General features: G+C 38.6%; 1 protein-coding gene across 1 annotated transcript in view; it reads left to right on the forward strand.

Moving 5' to 3' along the window:
* Positions 1–23654, forward strand: part of LOC101850759 (scavenger receptor cysteine-rich domain superfamily protein) — a gene marked incomplete in the record, with an annotated part of 27849 nt that extends 4195 nt beyond the window's left edge. The window contains 19 exon segments of the mRNA XM_005110283.3: positions 416–525; positions 1104–1171; positions 1671–1954; positions 3041–3191; positions 4140–4276; positions 5283–5648; positions 6369–6416; positions 6970–7290; positions 7758–8120; positions 9499–9671; positions 10539–10713; positions 11400–11517; positions 12691–12884; positions 13644–13779; positions 15384–15586; positions 17985–18154; positions 18914–19038; positions 21577–21644; positions 22438–23654. Of these exon segments, the coding sequence (XP_005110340.2) occupies positions 416–525; positions 1104–1171; positions 1671–1954; positions 3041–3191; positions 4140–4276; positions 5283–5648; positions 6369–6416; positions 6970–7290; positions 7758–8120; positions 9499–9671; positions 10539–10713; positions 11400–11517; positions 12691–12884; positions 13644–13779; positions 15384–15586; positions 17985–18154; positions 18914–19038; positions 21577–21644; positions 22438–22748 (3521 nt within the window).
* Between the last annotated feature and the right edge of the window lie 2398 nt (positions 23655–26052).

Below are 26052 nucleotides of genomic sequence, written 5' to 3' on the forward strand. Positions count from 1 at the left end.
GAGAGAGAGAGTGAGAGAGAGAGACGCAGCCAGCTAACCAGACCGACAGACAGACAGACAGAGTGAAGGTAAACTGATACAAGACAGACAAACATGGAAGTCAGCGGATAAAATAATTAATAAGATGACAGATAAGAAGAAGGACATCGGCCTACTGTAAAATCAGTTCTGAAAACTTTAATATGTATTCCGTGGACACTGTCTGCAGCCTTGAAGTATGCTGTCAGAGGTATTCTTAGAACTGATAGAAAACTGACAATTGAAAGTTAACCTTCTCGTTATTTAGTGTCTCTACGAGGTGCCTCTCTTATATCTGAGGAAAAAGAAATCGGACTGTTAGCTTTTTGATAAATAATAATTGTTTTTATATCTGACAACTGCGTTCCTTTGCTTCTCTATTTCTGTATCATCCCAGAGCCTGACTTCACAGTTTCCCTGATTGTGGAAAACATGACCTGGGCTGCTCCGATGTCTGACGTCAATTCCGATGTCTTCACCTCTACAGCTCATGACATCGAACAAAGTGTAAGTGGCCGGTATTTTGGACCATTCTCCTCAGACCATATGCTTTTGATGCTACTGGTTCATTATTGTAGTGTCCTGCTTCTATTTTTGCTGTTTAGCGTATGCACGTTTGTTGTCAATGCCTGATGCCCGTGCGTAGGCTTTTGTTTGCATGTCAGAAAGGACGACATTCATTGGCTCTTGGACACTATCAACAGGACTGCTGGGGTAGTGCTGTCTGGTGTGTGGCTATTTATTGTTCTTGTTTGCTGCAATAGAAGAAAAAACCCCAGCAAAAAAGCAAAGTAAAAAACAAAAAGCTTTAAATTATGATTATCGCCGCCTGTCAATCAAAATTTTGTTCCCTATTATGAAAGGAAACAAGTGTTGGGTACAGTATGTGTTGAAGTGCCTGTATGTTTTTCTTTAGATAAGATCAACCCGTGTTGAACTTAAATATTGCCATAGGCTTTTTTGAAAGCTAGGCTTGCAGTATTTTCTGGGAGTGCTTGTCGTGCTAAGTCGTGGATCTTTAGTTTTATACCATCCGTCCATTAGAATAAAATGATATATAATGATAACATTCTTATCATTTTCAGGTTGACAAGTATTATGAATCTAGTCCTCTGGCTGACATCTATAACTTTTCTATGGTGACACAATTATGGTAAGACATGTATAACGAAATAAAAGAAGAAAAAAAAAAAGATGAGTTTATGTACATGGTAATAAAACGGGGTTATAATGGTATAACTTTTTAGTCATCATAAAATAGCATGATATCTATCCTAAGCAAACTTTTCATAATTTATGAAAACATACACGTCACTGGAGATTACTGCATTACAGCATGTTGTTCAATCGTTGTTGATTGCATGTTTCACATAAATGATAAACCGTTTAAAATGACTTTACTCTTCTGTATATCTGAAAACGTTCTGTTTTATCTGTTTTGCTGTACATGTGAAGATATAGTACTATACATACTTAAAATATTTCAAGAATGTCGACTTTTGTTCTGAAATTCATTGCAGATTATGAAAATTGTTGCATCTTTGATAGTATGATACTGTCCTGGACTTTCAGAGTTTATCACTGGAACAAATAAATCTTGTCTTTTGTTATCAATGCGTCTCGCTAAAGTATTTTTTTTCTCAATTCTACAGGCCTGGAAGTGTCGGATGTAATGTAGGAATCTTCCTAAAGCCGCCTTCAAATACCAGTACCGTGGAACTTCGAGATATGCATGCACAGATCAAAGCTGGGAACGGAACAGAAGTGCTTTCCCGGAACTTTCTTAAAGGAGCCGCAGATTTCTGGTCTGCACAAGCTCAACTTCCAGAAGATCAACGTTTATCTGCTCTCAACTTTAAGACCGATTTCTTTGAAAAGGTTTTGGTGAATGATACAGAACCACTTAACAATACTGTCAATACTACAAAACATATGGGTAAGTAAGTGAGAATTGTTCGGAAAGTAAGGTGAAAATGTCCACAGAACCAACAATTTTATTTACGACCTAACTAAAACTTTCACATGATTTTCTTACACTATACAACTACTTTTTTAGGTAGCCACCGTTTAAATTGGTGCATTTTCTCAACGATGCTTGAGAGAGTAGACCCCCCCCCCCACCCCACCGGCCCTTGGAAAAAAAACCGTTTAAGATCTTGGAACGAAGTTTTCACTTTGTGGATTAGGTCCTCGTCTTCGTTTATATTGTTGCTGCTTAATTTAAGTGTCTCTTGAGGGGTACAAAGAAATGGTATGCGTAAGGGACCAAATTAGGACTATGGAGAGGATGTGACAAAACCTCCCAGCCATACTTTTGGAACCAGTCTTTGATCATGTTTGCGGTATCAGTATGAGGGGTGGCATCATACTGTTCAGTGACACCTGTGATCAATCTTCCCTGACTGTCTCTTCCTTAGAACAGCCTCTCCCAGTTTGTTGCGTGTTTTACAATAGCAGGCAGCATTGGCATTTTGACCTTGTGGAAGAAAGGACATCTTTTACGTCCCAAAGTTGCCCTCAATTTTCACATGAAGTTTGCACTTTGAACTTTTTGGCTGGAGGTGATGATGGATGTGTCTATGCTAGTGAGTCCCTCCTTTGTTTCTGGTGTTATGTGATAAGCCCACGTCTCATTGCCCGCGATTATGAATTTCTAGAAAGAGCAGTGTCCCCCCCCTCCCTCACCCCCATGCGTCGTTCTATAAAAGTGTCTGGAATGCCTGCATACCTTCACTTTATGCTTTTGTGTCAGTTTTAGTCGACGGCAAAGAGGTTAATAGTATAATCTCTATGGTCGATAGGTTAACTCTATACGTTGTTTTACGTTGGGTTTTTTTCTAGATGTCATCCCTTGAGTAATTTAAAGTTTTTCTGAAATGAAGATGAAAGAACATGATTTTGATTCCTTTGTAGGTAAAACAATTAATTATCTGTTTTTCTCCAGGGATGCATACCTAGCCACCAGTAGATTTGAAATTGTGTCAATGGGACATGCAAAATAACAAATAGTTCTATTTTTCAGATGGTGAAATTATGTTGAATGAGAGAGATGAGGCTCTGATGTTCCTTACCGCCAAGTGGACTCCTGTGTGTTTTAGCTTTTCCTGGCATTTGTGGCTAGCACAAGTCGTGTGTGCTCAGCTGGGCTATTCTTTTGGAAACAGTGTCAGTGGGTAAGCACCTGTGTTAGTCATCGGGTTTTCAGATGGAATATGTTTTCACATTTAATAATGCGAACGATTAAAAAAAAAAAAAAAGAAGTTCTAAAAGTAGGCTCACCATATTACTCTTGGGACATACAGCCATACAGTTACACCCCCCCCCCCCCAACCCCACACACACATACACATACACACACACTTTTCACACATATATATATATATATATATATATATATATATATATATATATATATATATATATATAATATATGTGTATATATATTTGTGCTGCCATTCTGCTGTTACTGCTGTCTTTCAGCCATACCCCTGATCTTATGGTGGATACGATCTAACACCTAGCCTTCTCGCATACGGGCGAAAAATCTCGGAGGCCTATATATATATATAATCTATGTATATATATGTGTATATATATTTATTTTTAGAAATATAATATATACTTGTATATAAATCTTGGGGCAGGACAGATCTCTCTGACCAGATAGCTGGCGATATGTGTCTGACACTTGAACTTTAGTTTTCTTTGTGCATGATGATTTGTTTAAGGTTTTCCACCATGGAACTTCCAGTTTCATATCCCTTATCTTTTATTAGTAATTTTCATGAGAGGAAGAAAATTACACACATGTAAACAAGTAGATCTAATACCCCCCCCCCCCCCCCCCAAACAACAACCCAGATTCACATGAAGTGACAGATTTTGTGTTATGCCTAAGGCTTAGGGTTGAGTCCAATCAAAGGGTATAGAAGTTAATTGTGATTTCTTCTGTCCGACTATTCAGATCATGTTCTGACTATGCCATGATCACCACCATGGGGTCCACGCACTAACCAAATGACAGTGGATTCCTTAATCTTCTTTACACCCACCCACACACCCCCCCCCCTCCCCTTTTCCCCATTTATTTCTTTCATAAACTAGATTTTTGTTATTTTCAGGGAATACTTAAGCAGTACAGTAGTGGACAAGATTTCAGATATTCACTGTGATAACACAGCAACAGCTCTTGTCAACTGCTCCTACATCACGTCCACGCGACCTTGCCCAGCTGCTCGAATCCTATGCACAAACATTGGTGAGAAATTTGTCTCTGTGAAATCTACACACACACACGTACACACACACACACACACACGCACACACACACACACACACACACACACACACACACACACACACACACACACATACACACACACACACACACACACACACACACAATGTTATATTATGTGTATATATCATGAAATTACAAAGTTTTATCTGCTCAGTAGGTACCTAGTTTTGAGAAATTTGACGTGAAAATTTTTGAGTTTCACATGTTGAGTTTTTCCGAATGCGATTCTTTGAATATTATCTTGATAAGGACTCTAGATATTTTTACGACTTTGGTAGATTTAGAGGAAATAGAACATTTAAATTTTGTTTTTTACCTAATGATCTTAGTAACTCAAAACGGCAAAAACTGTCAGATAGAGCTTTATGATTTTCAGGTAGCGACTTGTCATGTAATTGAATTGAATTACTCGTATATAAGTGCTTTGAGTTTAGCGAGGTAATGTTATTTTATAAACTAATTTTCTTTTTTTTTAAGCAAAAACAGAGATCCGGATGAAAAAGCGAGATTCTCTTCTCTTAATGGTACTTTTCCAGCTGAAATTCTCCAATAAAGAAAAAATAACATACCAGGGAAATAACTGATATGTTCTTCTTTATTATGACTTTATGTCGTTCTTGCTCTTATTTTGGCAGATTCAGCTGTTTTGTTCAACTACTGGTATAAAATGTTTAAAGGGTATTAATCGACTAGTGCAAGGTTGGTTACTGTGGTGCAGTTGATTATATTATGATAATTAGACCAACAGATAGCAATTTGAGTTTCAGATTAAGACGGAGTTTAACTTTTCATGCTATTCCTGTTAAAAAGATAGTAAGTTCAGCTTCCTACCTGATTATAGACGGATTGAAGTCCTTGGGAATGTATGGTCAGAATCTTGCTTGGTGTCTGACTCTAAAAACATAACAAAGAACATACCACTTTATGCTTTGTGTTGCATTGTATATTGCATTCGTTGTTTCAGAATCTTCCTACAAACTTGTGAACATCACTGAAGAAGGAAATGAAGATTTTATGGAAGTGACCAGGGACGGCGTCCAGGCTTTACTCTGTGGCCCCAGCTACCCGTGGGCGGCAGCAGAACTGAGCAACTTGTATTGTCAAGAGGTCGGTTTCCAACATGGCGGACAGTCTTTGCCGGTCCTTGAGAGTGACGTTGAGGATGTTGACAAAGTATGGAGAGTGTTACTGTCGTGCGGTCAGGTAGCGACGAGGGTTAACGACTGTGTGGCATCTACCTGGAGTCTTGATAATGTTACAGAAGCAAGCCCTGAAGATTCTATGAAGAAAACTCGCCGTCTCCCTTCTTTTAGGGGGAATCTGACGAAAGGTTGGTAGTTAACGTAGGAGAAAAGAAAAAGGGGTGGGGGGGCTGTGTTGAAAAATTGGACCTGAAATAACTTGCTCTATTTTGAACTCTTACAGGATCATGAAGACTCACACTTTCTCTTTCAAAACAACGCATCCCACAGCCTCAATTATTTCTAAATGTTCACTTCAGAGTCTCAGTAATTTGGGTTTCTAATTGAAATAGACTCTGTCACCATTCTCTTTTAGGAGAGTGTATTTCATGGTCAGGTAGAAAAGAAGAACGATGGTTTTCGATATCCAAGTTTTGTTATCATTTCGATCCTTAGATTTGTCTATGGTATAATCGTCTTATCATAGAACAGAAACAGAGTTTGAATCTTTATATTCCTGTGATTTTGTTCTACAGAATGTCATAAATCCCTTCTTGAAAAACAAAGCTTGGTTTTGTAAATGTGGTATTCTATGGCGTGTCACCCTACTATATTTTCCTTACATAATATGCATTTGAGCTGTTTACTTGTTGCTGTTACATCTGCTCTGCTTATTTTTGTATGCGTACACACAAACACACACACACACGCACGTATATAAACACACACCCTCACTCTCTCACACACACACTCACACACACATATATACAAATTGTGTGTGAGTGTGAGTGTGTGTGCGTGTTTGTGTGTTTATGTATGTGTGTGTATGTTGTTATTAAATAGTCTTTTTCAAATTCTACCTTAATCAGATGAAGTGAGAGTTTGTCTGGTGAAAGTGGCTTGCTTTAAACCACAAGGTAAGTTTTAGTAGTCTTCGTAAACCTTGTCTTAGTAATCTTCTAATGCATTTAAAATGTAGGCATTGAGTAACGGATATTGTTCTGTTATTATTAACTGAGAGAGTTTGATCTTCTTAGATCCTAACCATGACGCATTTTGAATTATGAAGAAAGACGTTTCTGGACAGCAGAGCTGGTCATTCTGGCCGTGTGGAGAAGAACAGTAAATTTGAACTAGTAATGCATGTCTGGTTTGTTTGAACCCATTGCTCTAATTTTCTTTAAAAATTATGATAAGGTGAGTTACAATTGATTTTTTTGCTTTGTTTTTAAATTTTCCTATTAGGCTTCAATAGTCAGAAAAAAATTAATGATTAAATGATTTAGTATTAATTGGCTTCGTCTGAATAATAGTTGAGATCTTCATGGTTGGTTCATTTATAAGGGCTCTTTTGGTATTTGATTTCATAAACTCAATGATGTTCATATTAAGTTGTAAGACTACTGTGAAGTCATTTGACTGTATCCTTCTAATTATACGTTCAATTTATTTTTGTTTCTGTATGTTCAGTGACATTCCATGGAGGACTGGCAAACACTTCTGGTATAGTGATGATACCTAATCCCAACACGCTGTGGGAAAGGAGTGCTGTGTGTGCTGATGGTTTTACTGACAAAGAGGCTGGACTTGTATGCGACACGTTGGGATTTGGTGCTACTGGACAGGCCTATTCTTTTAATCCTTACCCTTTCACTGAGCAGTACCTGGACTCCAGTGATATGGCAATGAGATGCTCTAATGATGCTCTGAATGCTTCTGACTGTTTGGTCCCTCTAACTGGACGATGCAGATCATTTGCTGTGGCAAACTGCAACAGTGATGAGAAAAAAGGTACTCTTTGCGGGCTTTTTTTTATCTGAAAAAGGTTAAACAGTTTTAATATGGGTGCTCTTAAACTGTTTTCTGATGTTTTTCTTTCAATATTTCTTTTGAAACGTAGTGGCAGTAGAAGTGAAATGCTTGTGCTTAATCATTATTAATTTATTCATAAGTTGGTTTGCATGTCTTCTATCTTAAGAAGAATGGCAATTTCTTCCTTTGAAAATTAGATATTCATTGCCCGCAAAACTTATATCAAGATGCTAACATTGGTCGACATTGATCTTTTCAAACAGGTGTTTAATTTTGATTGGTGTTTTGGTATTCTTGTCTTTCTTCCTAATGTGTGTCAACATTATTCAAGATTACGGTAATTGTGTCCGTTTGTTGTTTAATTTTGTTTTACAGCCCCACGAACCGCTCTAAGCAATCTGTAATCTCAACAGTATTCAAACACTGTACTAATTTTGTTTTCCCAGTTCCCGAGCTAAGTACCAAACTGTTTTGGGATGGTCGAACTGTCCTTATCTACAAGAATAACATGTGGGGATCCATCTGCCCAACCATGGAGGAACCACTGTTAGGGGAGAGAGAAGCCACCATTATATGCAACGACCTCGGGTATGAGAGAGGAATAGCTCAAGGAGGACATCCTTCCTACTTTACCACAGTTCCGTACAATCAACTTTCGGTATTCTCCTACATCCCCCACGTCATTCGGGAGGTCAAGTGTGGAGACACAGCACAAACTCTCAGAGACTGCGAGTGGAAAAATGTTTCCGCTAACGATGGCTGCCAGAATGCTCGGCCAGCGGCTTTATTTTGTCACAATGCTTCTGACCGTAAGTGACCAAGGCTGGGGATGTGGACTACTAGGGATTTACTTGAGTTTTTTATTATAGTGTGTGTATGTGTGTGTTTTTGTCAAAGTTGATTAAATACGTTGATTAAATAATTCACTTGTCTTTAAAGGTAGAACATTTGACACCCCTTTCTTTACCACTGACCATTTTCAACTTCACAAAGACCTACCTCACATAGAAATATAAGCGTGCATATTATACATTCTGCCCAAGCTTGTTCACTTTCGTCTGTCTGCGGATAAAATTTTAAAACAAAGGAAATCACTGTGTTTAATTTTCTCAGGTCTTTGCATGCAAGTCTGAAAGTTGGATTACTAACAGAATCTAGAAGCCCATTGATGAAGGTCACTGCAAATTAAGGTTCTGACGCGTTTTCTCGGATGTTTACCTATAGCTGGTAACATTATAATTGGTTATAATTGGGGATTTATATTTATGGCGAACCCCTGAGCATTAACAGTTTAGCCTATCTATTTTCACCAACACCACACTTTTAAAGCTCACCTATGAAACACAGTCAAGTTGATAAGGTGAGTACTTTTCAAGACTCAGGTGGAGATGCCTAGACCTAGACCGTCTTGGGAGGAAATCTACCAGCTGACAGGGTCCAAATGAAAAAACCCAACAAATTACCGGATCATGATTTTCTGAGCACTATATTTTATTTTATTTGGTCTCTGGCCTAGAGAAAAGTCATAATTTGTAACTTGATGAATGATCTAGAATTTTGTAACACGTACAGACAAAAGTGAACAAGCTGGATCTATAGATAATATCAAGTTACAAGGCAAAATACAAACAGCAAGAGAGAGAGAGAGAGAGAGAGAGAGAGAGAGAGAGAGAGAGAGAGAGAGAGAGAGAGAGAGAGAGAAAGAGAGAGAGAGAGTGAGACTGACAGACAGACAGACAGACGGACAGACAGGTAGAGACGGAGAGAGATAGTTAGATTAATAGACAGACAAACATTCAGACATATATTTTTAAAAATAACGATGCCGAGAGAGTGAGTGAGAGAGAGAGAGTGTGAGAGAGAGAGAGAGAGAGAGAGAGAGAGAGAGAGAGAGAGAGAGACAGAGAGAGAGAGAGACAGAGACAGAGACAGAGAGAGAGAGAGAGACAGACAGACAGACAGACAGACACACAGACAGACACACACACAGACACACACACAGACACACAAAGACAGACAGACAGACAGACAGACAGACAGACAGACAGACAGACAGACAGACAGACAGACAGACAGACAGACAGACAGACACAGACAAACAGATACAGCAGACAGACAGAGAGATAGTAAGAAAGAGAGGAAGAGAAAATAAGTAATTGAGTATTATTCCCTCCAACCTTCCAACAGTGGCTCAGTATGAAATGAGTGGCGGAACTGAGCCTTTCTTTGGCACTGTCAAAGTCACCTTCAATGGGCAACAAGGTTATCTGGCCTTTGACCATCCCAGATTGAGTCCAGTACCTCAGATTGTGTGCAGGAGTCTTGGCTTTGCCAATGGACAAGCAGCTGACCCATCAGAGGTAAGGAAGGGTTATCTTAGTACCTTGAGTGAGAGTGTTTCGCCTTCATTTTCACCCGGCATTCCATTCTCTTGTATAGATATTGTAGTTTTTCATCCTTCTCAAAGCTTTGCCGTAATGTTACTTCTGTTTTATTGTGGTTATAAAGTGTTATACTTTTATAATGACTTTGGTCACAAAGTACTCACTTCAATTTTCTCCTTTTTTTCTCGATGAAGACTTTATTTTGTAGTTTTCTATTAGAACTAACCACTCTTTTGTTTTCTGTCTTCTGGTTAGCCGATGGTGTGCCTGTTTAAGTATATCTCCATATCTGCTTAGTTCTCAGCATAAATACTGTTTTTTCCCCCTTTGTATTTTTATGAGATTGTAGGCCCCGTAAATGGCAATGACACAATGTGCTGGACATCAAAATGTGTTCGAAGCTGTATGGATTTAAATTTGTCATAGCCGAGTGGTTTGGCTCTCGGACTCGCAACCGTAAGGTCGTGGGTTCGAATCCTGTCAGGGACCCGACGTTGTGTCCTTGGGAAAGGCACTTTACACGAGTTTTCCTCACTTCACCCAGCTGGGAATGGGTACCCAGCTATAGCCAGCGAAAGATCTTGTCAGTTTGTTAGTGTTTTAGCGCTTAAGCAGCTGCTTGCACTGTATGCTTCCCGGGAAGCTGAGAATATTTCTGAGTGTTCTATGGTCTGCTGCGGTAATAATATAGTGTAAAGCGCATAGAGCCTGCTGTTGAGCGGGGTTATGCGCTATACAAATGCTATTTATTATTTATTATTTATTATTATTATTAGACTACCTGCACTCAAAACCGCTTAAAAGCATTTCAATAATTCTGTAATCTTCTTTTTTTCTGACCAGGTGACCCTTGCTAATGTGAAGAAAATCTGGAAAATATCCGTTATGGAGGATGGATGCTCGGAGCTAGACATAGTAGAAACCTGTTTAGATAAACATTGGTCTCAATATCAGCTTCAAGAGTATGATGAAGAAAAGGATGAAAGTAAACTGGTCAAAGTCTTTTGCAATGGCGCTGGTAAGTAAACTGAGGACGGAATGATAGTATCGACTGTAGGTTTTCATAGTATTCTCAGATAACATAACTAGCGCTCGGAAATAATGTATGATGTCATCACACGAGTGCAGAGTTTGATAATATGAATTGGGCTGTGTGTTGGTTTGACCTGAATTTACTTTAATACAGTAACAGTCTATTTTGCATCGCTTTACTTTTTTTCTTGAGAACTCTATTTCAATGAACAATGGTTAGATCAATTAAGACGGACTGCAAGAATTTTGTTCCTTTACCTAACAATAACATGGAAGAAGTAACTATGCTTTGTTGCTTTCTTTCACTTTCCACTGGGCATACTTTTGTCACGTATCAGTTAATTTTGCATTGTTTGGGTGAATTCTTAGCAGATGACTAAGAAACATAATTGTTTTGAATGGCCTCCATATATCCTCTCTCCTCTTTACTCCCCTCCCCCAAAAAACTGAACCAAAATGAAACGACAGCAAAAACTCAGAATCCCACTCTCTTAAAGAAAACCCGCCCGTCTCATTGATGAAATACCCGTACTTAGGAGTCAGAAAGGATTATCTGTAGCATCCTTTCATACGAGGGCTGTGGATGGAACATTTTTCAGAACAAATTTTAATCTTTCTGGACTGTTCCAATTACTCTATGCTGATTTTATACTTTTGTCTTAATTCTAACAGTCAGCCTAGGAAGCGGCTACCATAACAGGTCAGGGCCCGTGCAGATAAACACTGACTATGGCCCGTGGGTTATGGCTCGGGGTGACATCACGCAGCTGGTGGGAGACATTGCTTGCAGGTAGGGAAGCATGCCCGTTTTTCACAGGCCCAGTTTGTCACAGGCTTAGATTGCGCCCTGCATGATGGAAGTTATCACTGACCCTCTCAAAAAGAGTAATTGAATGATTGATTGATTGTATAAATTGAATTTTATTTTTCAATTGGTTTTAACGAAAAAACATTCATTGTTGAAATTTCACAGAGTCATTTACTTTGATTTGCATACAAAAAGGAAGGAATATTGGAAAAAAAACAACTGAATTGACATTTTAGCGGGAATGTGTCTACACCACCAGTTTGACGGTGGAGAATAAAAAAATAATGTTACAACTATAGTGATAAAGTGCTGTAATTATGACTGTCATCAATACGCAAATACTGAAATGAAATTGTGACAAACTGGGCAGCCCCCGCAGGTAGAGTGAAATAAGGGACTTGATGGTTAACTTTGGTGTCAGTTTAAGATCTGACTACACACAAACAAATAACTTCAAAGATATAAAATAATTCATCTGTGGTTCGAGTAGAGTGGAAGAATAAATGAAACTAAAGAAATCGTACATTAGATTGGACTCTATTCTCAAAGTGGTCATTAGTAGTGAGCCACGTTGGGTTTGAAGTGTACAGAAAATAAAGCAAACAAGTGTTTTCTTGACTCTGCAGCTAGGGGAAATCAAGATTGAGGCACTATTAAGTTATACTTTTGAGACATGCTGAGGGAAAAGACAGAAAATGAAAATCCAGTTTGCAGAGTGTGTTTTATACTTCTGATAATGTCTTTCTTATTTTGACAGAACTTAACATGACCACTGTCTGCTTCATTATTATAACTCAAACTGTTCAGCAGTGGGAAAATGAAACCAGTTAGCATGGGAAACTGTGACAAGCAGCTAGTCTCAATTAAACTCTTAAACAAGTGAACATTTCACCATCAAAATTCAAACGTATTGAAAACACACTTTGTTTAAACATGTTTACTCATCAGCTCACCCTAGTCAAAATGTATCTATCTTATTAAAAGAAGATCTCCTTATGCGTATATTGATATTTTTATAGGTATTTAGATTCATTGACAGTTATATGACTGCCCCCCCCTGTTCTTCAGCTCAATCGAAAGGGGAAATTTTGTTTTTCTCAGCGTTCCAATGTTATTTCTATAATTACTTTGTTTTGTCGTGTTTTATCTTTGCAGAGAAATTTTTGGATCACATACATTCAAAAGTTTGATCGTACCTGAAGTGGTGTACAAGAAATATGCCAGATGCTCAGAGGTGACCTGTACCCAGTCAGACACCAGTCTCGCTGACTGTGTGGACATCAGGCAAGGAGAGGGCCACTGTGGAGACTCAGGGGGGATTTTGTGCTACGAAGGAAGTCCGCCAGCTGGTAATTTTTATATTGTTTGAATATAATGTGATCTGTTTCAAGAAAATACTTTTAATTATGATCTTTATTTGGAAAAACTATAGCGTAATTTCCCCTTTTCCAGAGTGTCTCTGGACTGTGAAGGCTCCCACATGTATTTGTTTTTTCCCATATGTACGGGTTGTGTAAATAAAGAGTTATTACACGCTTATCTAGGTTCATCTTCTGTCTAAAGAGTATAAAGAGTTCTGTTTAAAGAGTATATTCTGTAATATGTTATTTTCTTAGTTAAAAATCAGAAACTTTTCTTGACCACAACTATATAATAACATAACTCAGGCTGTAAATATTTTTGTTTCCTGCCTGCCTGTTGTTTTAAAATTTTCTTTTTTCTGGATTGTGGGTTAAATAATGTCAACTAAAAAGAAAGATTGTTTAGTCGTTTTTGATCACTTGTAAAATTCTTGCTCACTGAAAAACGCACTATTTACTTATATGACAAAAGTGATGCTTTTCAAGACATCTTAGACCCCTGTATTTCGACTTTACCCAGTGGTTGAAAACAATCCTCAAATTGTAGCATATTTCGATGAGGTATAACATTTCTAAAGCAAACAAATGGCCAGTCAGAGAGAAACTTGGCTCTAATCTTTTCATATTTGGAGTGCAACTACATGTAGCACCTTTTTAAAAATCTAATTAATGTTAGTGATTAACCCACATTTGACCCGAATATTGCTGTAGCCTTCAATAATTCAATTCCTTTATTTTGTCCTACAGCTCCTTCATCCAGTAACCAGTGGAGATTCAGTGATAAGCAGTTTTTGTGGCAGAACATTGAGGTCAAAGTGTTGGGAGAATGGTCGGTCGTTTGTGCTGATAACTGGACGGATACAGAAGCCATGGCATTCTGCAAGTATGTATTTGAGTAAATAATCATTATTTTGTTCGGTTGCTCGTTCGATTACTTGCTTGCTTGTCTTGTTTACTGGCTGGCTTGCTCGCTGGTTGGCGGGCTAGCTCGTACCCTGACTTGCGTCGTCAGAGGGAAATGAGCGCAGAAAAGGGTGAGATTTTTCTCTATGTCTTTCTGGCTGCCATGCCGTTGAGGCTCTTTCTTTCTGACAGACCAATCCAATAGTTGATTTTGTCGGACTAGCTTTTTCTCCCCCCCCCCCCCCCCCCCCCTCACTCTCTTTTGACTGCCTCCAACAGTGCCCTGTATGACGGTTTTTGTTAGCTCCCGGGTGTATAAAGGTTAATGGGAACAATAATAAATTCACAAAAAGAGGAGGGAGAGGCTAAACAGCGCCTAGGCTTGGATGGCTGGTGCCTCTACTAATAAATTAAATAATTAATGGTTTGGTCTGATCTGACGGCTTTTGCAAGACAATCATGCCGGATGTCCTGTCTGAACCAGGCGAGTCTCCTCGATTTTACTGCAGCTAGTTGTGGATCTTGTGGTCCAACTTTCGTTCCCGTTGTTGTCCGCACATCACCGTTTGTCCTCCGTTCTCGGTAAGAGATAGCTAGTAATGTTTTGAGCTTTTTTCATCGTAGACTTTGTGATCTCTTTTTCTGTTTCAGCCAGGTGTGTCTATGGTTCACAGACATAGAAAGATGGAAAGGATAAGGAATTTGCTTATTTTAAATTTGATTTGGAAGCATATATCGATGCTGTTCCAAATTTGGCTAAGTTTGGACTTGGCGATTTTTTGTTTTATCATTCTAGCCTTAATTTCATGAGACGACGTTCCTTCCTTTGCTATCAGTGAGTCAAGATATTTAAAATCGAGGACCTTTTCTAGTTTCCTATTGTTCGTGGTTATTTTGTTTGACTTCTTTTGGTGGTGCTGACGATGACTTTTGACTTTTCTGTGCTCGTATCTATTCCAAATGATGAATCACCGTTGTTCAGTTTGGTGGTTAGGCCGTGTGGTTCATCATTGGAATGTCCTCTTTCAAGCTTGCCTACATCGTACGTAGTCCCACAATGTTAATGCTTACCGTAAAATGAGCCTTAGCCAGGATTTATCAACATTTTCCTGAATTGTTTGGAGTCCTTTCATGGCTTCATATTCTTTTGGTTCCTTTTATCCTGAGACTGGAAAGCCCATTTGTCCTCTGTGTAATAGACTACTGATTCAGTTGACACAATAATGCTCTTGCATAGGGATGAGATATATTACGGTACAGATACGATAATAAGATGGAACCAAAACTGTATTTTTCTCTCCCTAATTATTTACCAGATAGGGCGTATTGTGTTATGGTTTGAGATAGTATTAATGACTGTGTATTGCATTAAAATGAATTGACATTTCTGCTTTATTTATCATCTTATTCTAATTTTCCCTCCCGCTCTGCCCTCATCTGGTTTAGTCTTTGTCAATTGCTTACAGTATTAGATTACGTGCACATCTTTTTTTCTCCCTATCTTACTTTAGAAAAATAGTACACAATTCTTCTTTAAACTAAAATTCTAGGGGATGCACTTTTTTTGGTTTTTGTTGCACACAGGTATCTAGATCCCAAAAACACCCAGGGCTTTGCTCTCAAAAAGGACAGAAAGTTCGAAAAAGGAATGTGGGTGAAGTCTGTGGACTGTGGGGGTCAAGGTGTTGAAAGTATCCAGGATTGTTCCTTAACAATATACACTTCGGATGACGAAAAGTGCTCCTCTGACCAAGAAGCCTATGCTGCCTGCTTTAAAGAAAATGAGGGTAAGATCGTTATGACAATCTGTGTCTCCAACTTCAGTAGTGTGTGTGTTGAATTTTTCTTGTACTATTCTGGTATTGGCATTTGTCTTGATTTGGAGGAAATAAATGTAACTGTTAAGTAACACTTATATTATGGGTATGCAAGGCTTATTTTTCAGTGTAACGTATAATGGTATTACGGTCATCTTATTGATTATAATTTTAAAATACCTTTGTATTCTATAAGATGAGATAAGATAACCATTTTAAAATCTCAAATAGAGAATTTTTATTTTTTTGTATGGTAAATACATACACGCACTGCACATGCTCTTGACAACACACACACACACACACACACACACACACACACACACACACACACACATGTCATACACATGTATAATATCAAAGAGAATAATATAATACTAGAGCTCGCGACAGTGACGTCACATGACATGTCAGTCATGTGGGCCTTCTTTTCCTTGATCGGTATGGCCAGTGCGCCCCCATTTACGTTAACGATCTGAGCCCCCACCCTGCTCCCACGAGCTCTAATAAAACATCGCTCTTCCCAACACGTCAGTGCAAGCTTTAGATTTTCTCTCAAGACGGTCGAGATGTCTTCACGTGAGTCTTGAAAAGTACTCACTCGTCTGATGGACTGCGCTCAGCGTCCCAGGGTGGGCACACGCAGCCCTTGTTCTTTTACGTGGGTGACATCACTACCACAAGCTCTAGTATAACCTCTTATTGACTGGGTATAAAATATAGTCTTTTAAGTCTTTACGCTTTTCCTTTCTTGTGAGTAATACTAAGTACAATAAAAAAAAAAGTAGGCAAAGCTATAAAAATAACAGTTTGTTTGTTTGTTTAGTATAGGGTTTTACGGCGCTCGCAACTGCATAAGGTCATATGAGCGCGCGGGACACACCTAATACTTTTTCGTTGGTAGGAAATTTTGAATTTTGTCCGGGTGGCGGCCGAAGCCTACTCTTATCGATTTTAGACCACCAAGGGATCTTTAACGTGCGCAACTTGCACACGGGCCCTCCGAGATTTTTGGCCCTTGTCCGAGAAGGCTAGGTGTAGATCTTTCCTACCAGAAGATCAGGGGTGTGGCAGAAAGACAGCAGTTAGGAGGAGCCAAGGAGTAGCAGTAGAAAGTGAGGGGGTGGGGGGCAGAAAGTGGAAATGAAAGCAGACAAAAGAACTCTGTTAGAGATCAGGAAAGGATGTGAAAGGAGACACTTTTAGAGAAGAAAATATTTTGGTCGCTACCCGGAATCGAACCCGGGACCTTTGAATGAGAGGCCAACACCTTAACCTCTAGGCCACGAGAGCCCCCAAATAACAGTTTGGTGCTTAGATTAGTGTTCACAGCACCAATTTTAAGAAATAGGAAGTTGGCCTTTACTCCGACCAATCAAGTTTTTACTCCTGTTGCTTCCATTTTTTTTTCTTTCCCTGTTCTTTTTACTTTCTTTCTTAATAAAAAAAAACCCCACAAATACAACATTATTTCTAACAATTAATGTCTGATATTCTACATAATTTATTGGGTGTTTGGTGTTGGCACTGATCTTCTTTCCTATGTTCGCTATATTATTGATGTTGTGAAGCACAGCGAAAGAGAGGAGAGAACTGTACAGCTTTCCATTTTATATAAATATATCTGCCCAAACTTAATTTCTGTTGTTTAGAAATGTTACAATCATAACATGGAATTCTGAGAGTAATTAAGCTTTCAAAGGTTGCTGTGTAAAAAGTTTCTATTTTTTTTTCAGTCCATTTCGAATGACCTTCATTTTTAAAAAAGCCTTTGCTGCATAATTATATTGTTATTTATTTCTCAAATAACTGATGACATATTAAAAGCATCTGATTAAGTTCTATCTTATTTGTCCAAGACATTAGTTGCATTCCCTTCTGAATATTGTGAATAGTCAACGAAAAACGCTGTGGGAAAAATACAGTATATTAAAAATTCTTGAAGAAATCCAAGGAGTAAACCTATGGTTCCCACAGTCTGTGAAAAATATTCACAAAACACTGGAAGCTGTTTTTAGTTTGTTTTGTGACAGTGAGAATTAATTCAAAGTATGCAGCTCTTAGCCAAGATATTGGACAAAAACAAAAAATACTTTTTGTTTTTTTTTAAAGTTTGTATAGTAGCTTTTGCGATGGAAACTTTTCCTTTAGACTGATGGTATCATGATCTCTTTACAAATGTTATATGTTATGGTTTGGTAAGTTGTTCATGCTAAAAACACTAGGTATTATGAGAGAACTAAAAGCAATATTTGTTTCTGAACTGTTCAAGGGGCGGGTCAATTTAGCAGAAACATGTTGTTACAGTTCATCCTGTTGAAATGATATATCTGTTTCTTTCCTTCTAATCCCGGGTCTTAATAAATAGTGCCCGAGCTTGGCATGGATGTGAAGACGTCCAGTTTGCAATATGACGCTGGCTACATCACCGTGACCAGGCTGGACAAAGAAGGATATTTCTGCCCCAAATTTCACTACAGTGACTATGAGGCAAACAAGTTATGCAGTATTTTGCCAGGAAACTTTACTGGTGGAGTGGTAAGAAATAAAGATTGGTCACACGGCAGCATGGTGAAAAAATGTAAGGCGTAATTGTGTTTTTGCAAACAAATCGATCTAAATTTTTAAAATCACAACCAAAACACGTTTTAATTTTTATTTATTTTGAGCCTATTTTGATGTTTTTGTCTTTCTAAGAAATGGGGCCTTGAAGAGAGTGATTACATTAAAGAAGGTTCTTACAATGAAGATGGTGAGATCCATAATGACAATAATGATATCAGAACGAAAACAATCAACGGTCACTTTTGGCATGCTTTGAATTGACATTTTATTCATCAAAATAATATAGTTGACATTTGTGTTGACCTTATTTCGGTTTTCTTCATGTTCTCAATTTCCACATTTCATTTCCCATGTCTGGTCTGTCTGTCAATCTGTCGCCTTTTCTCCCTCCCTCCCTATATATATATATATATATATATATATATATATATATATATATATATATATATATATATATATATATCTCTTTCGCTCTCTCTCTCTCGGTGTTTGTTGTGTTTAAGATAGTCACTGCAAACCAAATTCTCGTAGAAGAGAATTTCCCGTAGAAGAAAAAAATGACTCTAAAATGGCAACCCTAAAAAAACGACATACATGTTCAAAGTATTGATATGTGTCTTGCGAGTGGTTTGACAGAATATTCAGCCCAGTATATTCCTGTACAACATTGTATTCTATCAATTTTAATAGTAACAGCTGCGGGTTATTCTGAGAACATCTGTATATTCACAGGTTCTGGATAAAGCCCTGCTGTCTCGGCCGGATCAGTTCTCATCCTTGTGGGCGGGTAGTTTGTTGTGCCCTCACGAGCCCCTTCAGATAAGGACCTGTGAACAAGACTGGATGAACCAAAATATGTGAGTTATTCATCTTCAGTTTTATATTAGTCCATATTTCTAGTATGCACTAGTTTCCAGTGGTTAGGGTTTTTGTTTTTGTTTTGTTTGTTTGTTTGTTGTTTTTAAAAATCTTAAGTAATTCTGAAATCAGCTGTTCAGATTTATTGAATTTTTGTCGCAAAATATCTAAACTTTAAAGAACACACACACACACACACACACACACACACACACACACACACACACACACACGCACACATACACACACATATATATGTGAGGCAGCGTGGTGGAATCAGGCTCTCGTCCAAATAATCAAAATGAAGAAACTTGCATTTTTCCGCAGGTTTATAAATTTTTATTAAATTTTTGTTTTTTTGGCTCAACACCTTTCATACACATTAAAAAACTAATTTATGTGTGGATTTTTCGGAAAAACGTTGATTAAAGGCACAGAAAATGTAAATTTTCAGTTACCACGGACTCATAAGCTAAGGAAATAACTAACCTTTGGCGGCCATTTTCTCACTAATATTACCTCTGAAAACAGGTGACCCCAACATCCTTCTTTCGTTAACATCTCGACTTGTATTCAAGATGAATGGATACTTTTTTATCCAAATAAAGACAAGTGAACAAGCTTTAAGAGGATACCAATAACTCTACATGCCCAAAAATTGACGAGAGCCTGATTCCACCACGCTGCCTCACACAGTCAAACCTGCCCTGACTGCCACCTCTATAAGACGGCCACCTGTGCAAACAGCCACTTTCCATTTACCCCCTTGCGTTTTTTCTATATAATTTAACCGTGTAAAACGGACACCTGTCCAACGCGGCCGCGGCCACCAGATTTTAACACACAATCCATATCACACTAAGCAATAACCCCTGTCTTAGACGGCCACCTCAGAAGCTCCAGTACGTTTTGTCATAAATTGTGCATTGACCCCTGGCGTTGTGGGCGAGCCGTCATAATCTAATCACCTGTCGTTGTTGTTAGGTAGTCCCTCCAACCGATCATGTTGCGTAGGCCCCTCCCATTGTTGACCAATAGCTACCACTTTTCAGCTGCTGGTGAGGTAAGCGTGTGATCCCTCAAAACCCATAAGCCCCGCCCAGAACTCATACACTAATCGTAAGTGAGATGAGTGGTCACTCCAGTCTGTAACAAAGAAACAAAGGACGTCAACATGAACTTGTGACAGAAGCGTCGCTCGTTCTCCGAGTGGTGGCGACCCATATGTTTGTTTTATCATGGCACTCGGTCTTCCTCGTCTGATACATTTCGTTTTATTGTCACCCTTGCGCAAAATCAGGAACAAAATACAAATTACGAACAAAATACAAACCACCACCACTAACAACAAAAAACAGCAACAATGCGGCTACTTTTGATTGGGACCTCAGATGGGAATGGTTCATTTTCTTTATCTGGATCAGTCCTGCCTAAGACGACAACCTGTCTTATACGGCCACTTTTCTCCTTGACAATGGGTGGCCGTCTTACACAGGTTTGACTGTATATATATATATATATATATATATATATATATATATATATATATATATATGTATGTATATTTAAGACCATTAAAAATGTAACACCTCGTTTGTAGTGTTTGTACACGTCTTGTCAAATGAAGATAGATTAAAAGAAGTGTTTATTGAAGTGTATTCATTTTCCAACCCATGTGGACCATTTTAATCACATTCAATACAATGTCTTTCTTCTCTCGGAGAACCACCTTTAGACAAATTTACGGATAAACACTAATCGAAACTAAATAAAGTTCTCTCACCCAAAAGTAAATTGTATGGCCATCTCTACAGACCGACACACGTCTTTACATGGAATTTATCACATTTTCAACCTTTTGTTAAGAAATTCTGTTCCACTTTTGCATTTTGCCTCAGGGCGACCTCCAATTGCTGCAGATTGACAAAACCACCTCTTGCACTCATTTTGCGATTTAGCATAATATTATTATGTGCACGGCTAGTGATATGTCCGGTGCGAACACTAACCAGTCCATGACATCCATGTTGTGATCTTCCAGAAACCTAGCAAAGTGCTAAAAGTGGGATACTTGCTTGGTGTATTTACTGAACACTTACGTCATTTCGATACCATAATGTGCTTGCGTTTCTTTCGTAATGCCTAGATGTAGCCAAATGCTGCAGTGTTGTTTGTCACAAACTTGACTCCCGCGCAAAAGTTTGAAGGTCGCCACAAACCAGTAGAAGTCTGGTTTTTTTTACCCACTTGGAAACTTTCCTAACAGCCAGAGTTGCTCAAGGAGACCAAGCAAATAGTCCAACTTAAAACAGGCCCTTTTCCGTTTCCAATATAAAAAGTCCCCAAAACAACCAACAACAACAAAAATGTTTTTGCGAAGAATAGACACATAATGCTGTGATGCTTAAAGTTTTTGTTCACGACAGTACACACGCGATGTGATATAATTGACAGCATGTTGGTTATAAATTATCCACCTATAAGGTGAGAAGAAAATATGAGATATTTTAAAATTAAAATACTATTTCTTTTCCCAGGACGGACCACAGTGTATCCCCTAGTCCGTCAAGCTGCATCGAACCGGTTGCCTGCTTCAAACTGAATGGTACGTCTTCAGTTGCTTATTTTGTACGGCTCAGATTCATTTTTCATCAGCTTTGATGCCCTTGTTTTAAAAAAAAATTGATCTAAGTCTTTGAGGGGCTGAATCAGTACATCATGTTTTGAACTTGGCCAGTCTCAATAATGTTATTTCTCGTCTTACCTGTGTGGGTCATGGATATATTTTATGTATTGTACACAGTGCCTTTGTCGCTCAAGTTCAGAACGTTACATTCTTACTGCATACTCGAAGAGAAACACTGATCAATGGTTTTAAGTCATCATCATCATCCGGTGCCTTGCCGACTGGCGTGGGCGATCACGGACCTCCACTTCCATCTGTCTTTCGAAGCAGCAATGGCGTCTGTTGTTCTTGCTGCTCCCAGCCATGTTATCATCTTGTCCAGTATCTTTTCCCTCTGTCTGCCTCTACCTCTCTTTCCATCAAACTTTCCGGTTTTAAGTAAGAGTATCAATAACTTTGATTAATGCTTTTGAACTGTAGGAAGTGATAATTTATCATTCAAACACATTTAAAAAACCCAAATGTCTTCACCGTATAAGTGGCTAGCCTTCGTTGTGCAGTTTGTTTGAACTTCTGTCAAAACTGAAAAGTTTGAATTTTGACTCAGTGTAGGTTCTTAACATTTTTCTTCTTTCATGGCACATTTCCGTTCAGTACAGTGTCTTGTTGGGCGGGAAAATAGTATTTCTTTAGTGGACCAGCAAAGAACGAAAACAGTGATGTAAACTACCCCAAATATCTTGGAAGTGTTTTCTTTTCCCTTTCGTTTCAGTTCGCTTGCACACGCCCCTGCAGAACAGTGGAGTTCTCCTTGTGTATGATGGGCAGCGATGGGTCAGCGTTTGTACTGACAACTTTATTCCCAGCTATGGCGGGAAACTCTGCCAACAGATGGGCTTTGGCTGTGGTAGAATGTCCCCGGGGACCACGCTAGGTTACAGTTTCTTTACAGCTCAGTTTATCTGTTCCCGAACGCCAGATGGAGGCTGCACGTTTGTACGGCGAAATCCCCCCTATCCAAAATGTAAAGAGCACATTCTATTAAACTGCTCTAACGAATGTGATAATGAATCAACGAATTGAATGTATGTTCGATCTATGGCAATGGTATAAAAACAACTTTTCCTCCCCTCAGTCACTTTTACAGAGTTTCCTCATTTATGTGATTTATCATAAAATCAATTTCGCCCTTTAATATATTTTAAGGACTTTCATTTATCTTTTTCATTCTTTTCTTTCCTACAGTGGTTTTGTTCACACAAAGGTAATCCTGCACCTGAAAAGATGTATTGACCTGAGGAATTTTTATCAATATGCCAATTTTTCAATGATTTTCTAATTGGAAATATGCTTTGATTGGTACAGATTTATTGTTCATAGCTTATTCTTGGAAATACTTTGAAATTGTACAAATAAGAAAGAGCACATGACTGATACAGTTTAGTACTTGGCTATGCACTTCTTTCTCAATTGATTAAGAAAGTAGTTAAAAGCTGGAAATATTATTTCTGGCACTTTCTGAGTATGGCATGTTATTTATTTTAATGGTTTGACCACATTCCTGAATTGCTTGATTTTGACTTGTTGTGTCTGTCATGATTTGGCAATTTTTGTGTGAACTGATATGTTGCTGCTATTTGTCATGTCTCATCACACTTCCTTTGTCTGTGGTCCGTTTCTGGAGCTCACAATTCACATGAATGTCATGACAAACTCATAGACAATAGCAGGGGATTCCACAATGATAATAATCACAGCAGATGTATAATGTTATATTTCTTTAAAGCTAAATACCCCTCTCGATAATCTCTGCAGTAAACTAGTCATCCCTTCTTTCCAATAGACTCTTTTCCCTTGTCTCTCTTTTTTGACTCTCTCAATATTTCCTCCCTTCTGTCTCCCATAGTGTTCATGAACAACACACAAATGAAATTTGTTGAACTAATTGCACATGACTAATCATGGCGTCAAATAATTCACCAGTCTGTCTCGTGCCTGAATACCCAAAGCCTTGAGTTTCCACTAAATGTATACTTCAATTCCCCATTCTTAAATGTCGCAAAGATGTCTGTCGCGCATACTAACACGACGTCCACCCAGAATGGCCACACACAGAGTTGAGACCCTGGATGTGCATAAGTTCTGAATGGATGTCAAAAGTTTACTTTATCAGAGTTTCCTAAACCCTGCTATATTTCTTTTTGTCTTGGAATTATAAGCTCTTGTACAGGCAGGATGCCACGAAAGTCGTGCACAATTCTAGTTTTTTAAAAAAATCATCTTGTGATGATATCAATATAATAAATGTTGAAATTAAGTTCAATCGGCAGCAAAACAAGTATCTACTCTCTCAAGAACGATGTCTTTTACACGCCTGAATGTTTCAGGGGTGATCTTTTTTCACTCTCTATTTATTGCAGCCTTCAAAATATCAGTTTTCGTATTTAAAAGTTTTCAGAATGGTGTTCAACTTTTGGGACTCCCTGTATATTCATACAGCTAATTCGGCTTTTCCTTATAATTATGTACACTATTACAACATGCTTCGCCTCTTTATAATGAAAACCTATTGTGGAGTGTAGTTTTGGGGAGGTTTTTTTAGCCTTTCATGTTATAACCTATATACTCTATTGTACTTTCTGCTGTATCCTACTTTTTATGTTGCTCTGCTTTTAAACAAAAAACTTACTTTAAGATTTTTATAAGCACTTTAGGACAGATCTGGCTTTAGTTTTTTAAAACCATGATAAAATTGTCCACTGCATTTTTGCACATTTTCTAAAACTATGTTGGTTTACAATAAAATACTCTGTTTTATGCAATTGATTTTTTGTTGCTTTTGCTGTTTTTATTTCTTTGTTTTTTAGAATAGTCAATGATCTTAAGAACGTTATTGTTCAACAACAACAACAACAACAACAACAACAACAACAACAAACAACAACAACAACAACAATAACAACAACAAAAGATAGGTTTTTCATAGTTACACTTATTGTATGTTTGTGGTTGTAAGTTTGTGTCTCATGAAATATATTGCTAAGCTGAGAGAGAGAGAGAGAGAGAGAGAGAGAGAGAGAGAGAGAGAGAGAGAGAGAGAGAGAGAGAGAGAGAGAGAGACTTGAAACTCCTCAAAATAATCCATGTGCAACAACGACTTGCTCAAATGGGATTCAGACCACGGCCATTTGCACCACCTCCCAGCGTGGTACCAACCGAGCTAAGTGTGCATGTGTGTAGCTCACATATATATAGTGCGCACACGTATGTGTGCGTGTGCGCGCGCGTGCACTGCGTGTGTGTGCGTGTGTGTAGTGTGTGTGTGTGAACCTTTCGCACCATTTGATTTTTATTTCGGAAGGGAGGGGGGTCCCTTGAGCAAACATCATCTTTATAAGAGCCACTACAAAGCACACAAGGTATCAGACTTGTCCAATGTCTCAAGCGAGTCACGAGGCAAGCGATCGCTGTACCTCTCTGAAATATAGACTTCAACATAAGTTAAGGACCACTCGCAAACACTACGAGTGGTCTTCTTGGGTCGACCTGCACGTAGGCTTTCTTGGACTGATCCAGTGGCTTGATGGCGCTGTCTCAAGCAGACAATGATATAGTCTGACACTGCAAGCCTTCTGACATGTTCTAGGTCTCCAACTCCATCCTGCAGTCATGCCATAGCTCTGGCACGATCAAAGCCTCTCAGCTTTCGCCTTGGTGGCATGTTGATGCGATACTGGATTTTGCGCAAACGGCGGCTTATATTGCCGCCAAAGTGAGCTGAGTTCGAGACTGTGCATCCGTTTATGACGTGCACCAGAAATTTTAACTGATGAATGTCCGTGGTATCGCACACAAGTCGATAAAAAACAGTAAATTTTGCTTAAATTCCCCGAGGATTTCCGTGTTGCACTGTTGTTTTTGCCCCTTTAGGAAGCGTTGCAGTACGCATAGGTAACCCATTCACACTCTCAGAGCAACACATTTTGAAACATTCCTTGCTGTCTTTATTTTTCGGATTTAAAAAAAATCAAGGCTGTCTGTCAAGGTGGTCCTTAACTTATGTTGAAGTCTGTAGGAGCGCAACCTCCACATCTACTGCAACAATATGTTACATTATGTTAACCTTACAATTCTGCGTTCATTTTCTGTGTACGAGCATAATGTTTTGTACTATTGTATGACATCAGAACATTCTGCGTTCATCTACTGAGTGCTAGTCGTAGCATGGGCTTGTTTTTGGATACCCCCCGAATTGTTGTTACGATCTTTTCTCCCGCTAGATGATACAACATTACCGATTTATCACCCGGAGCCATGTCGATAGAGTGAGGGAGCAGACTTGCCTTTTACCTTTACGTGAAAGGACTTCACGGGGTAGGAGTGGGTG

This window comes from Aplysia californica, unplaced genomic scaffold (assembly GCF_000002075.1).
Source record: "Aplysia californica isolate F4 #8 unplaced genomic scaffold, AplCal3.0 scaffold00871, whole genome shotgun sequence".
NCBI classification, from domain to species: domain Eukaryota; kingdom Metazoa; phylum Mollusca; class Gastropoda; order Aplysiida; family Aplysiidae; genus Aplysia; species Aplysia californica.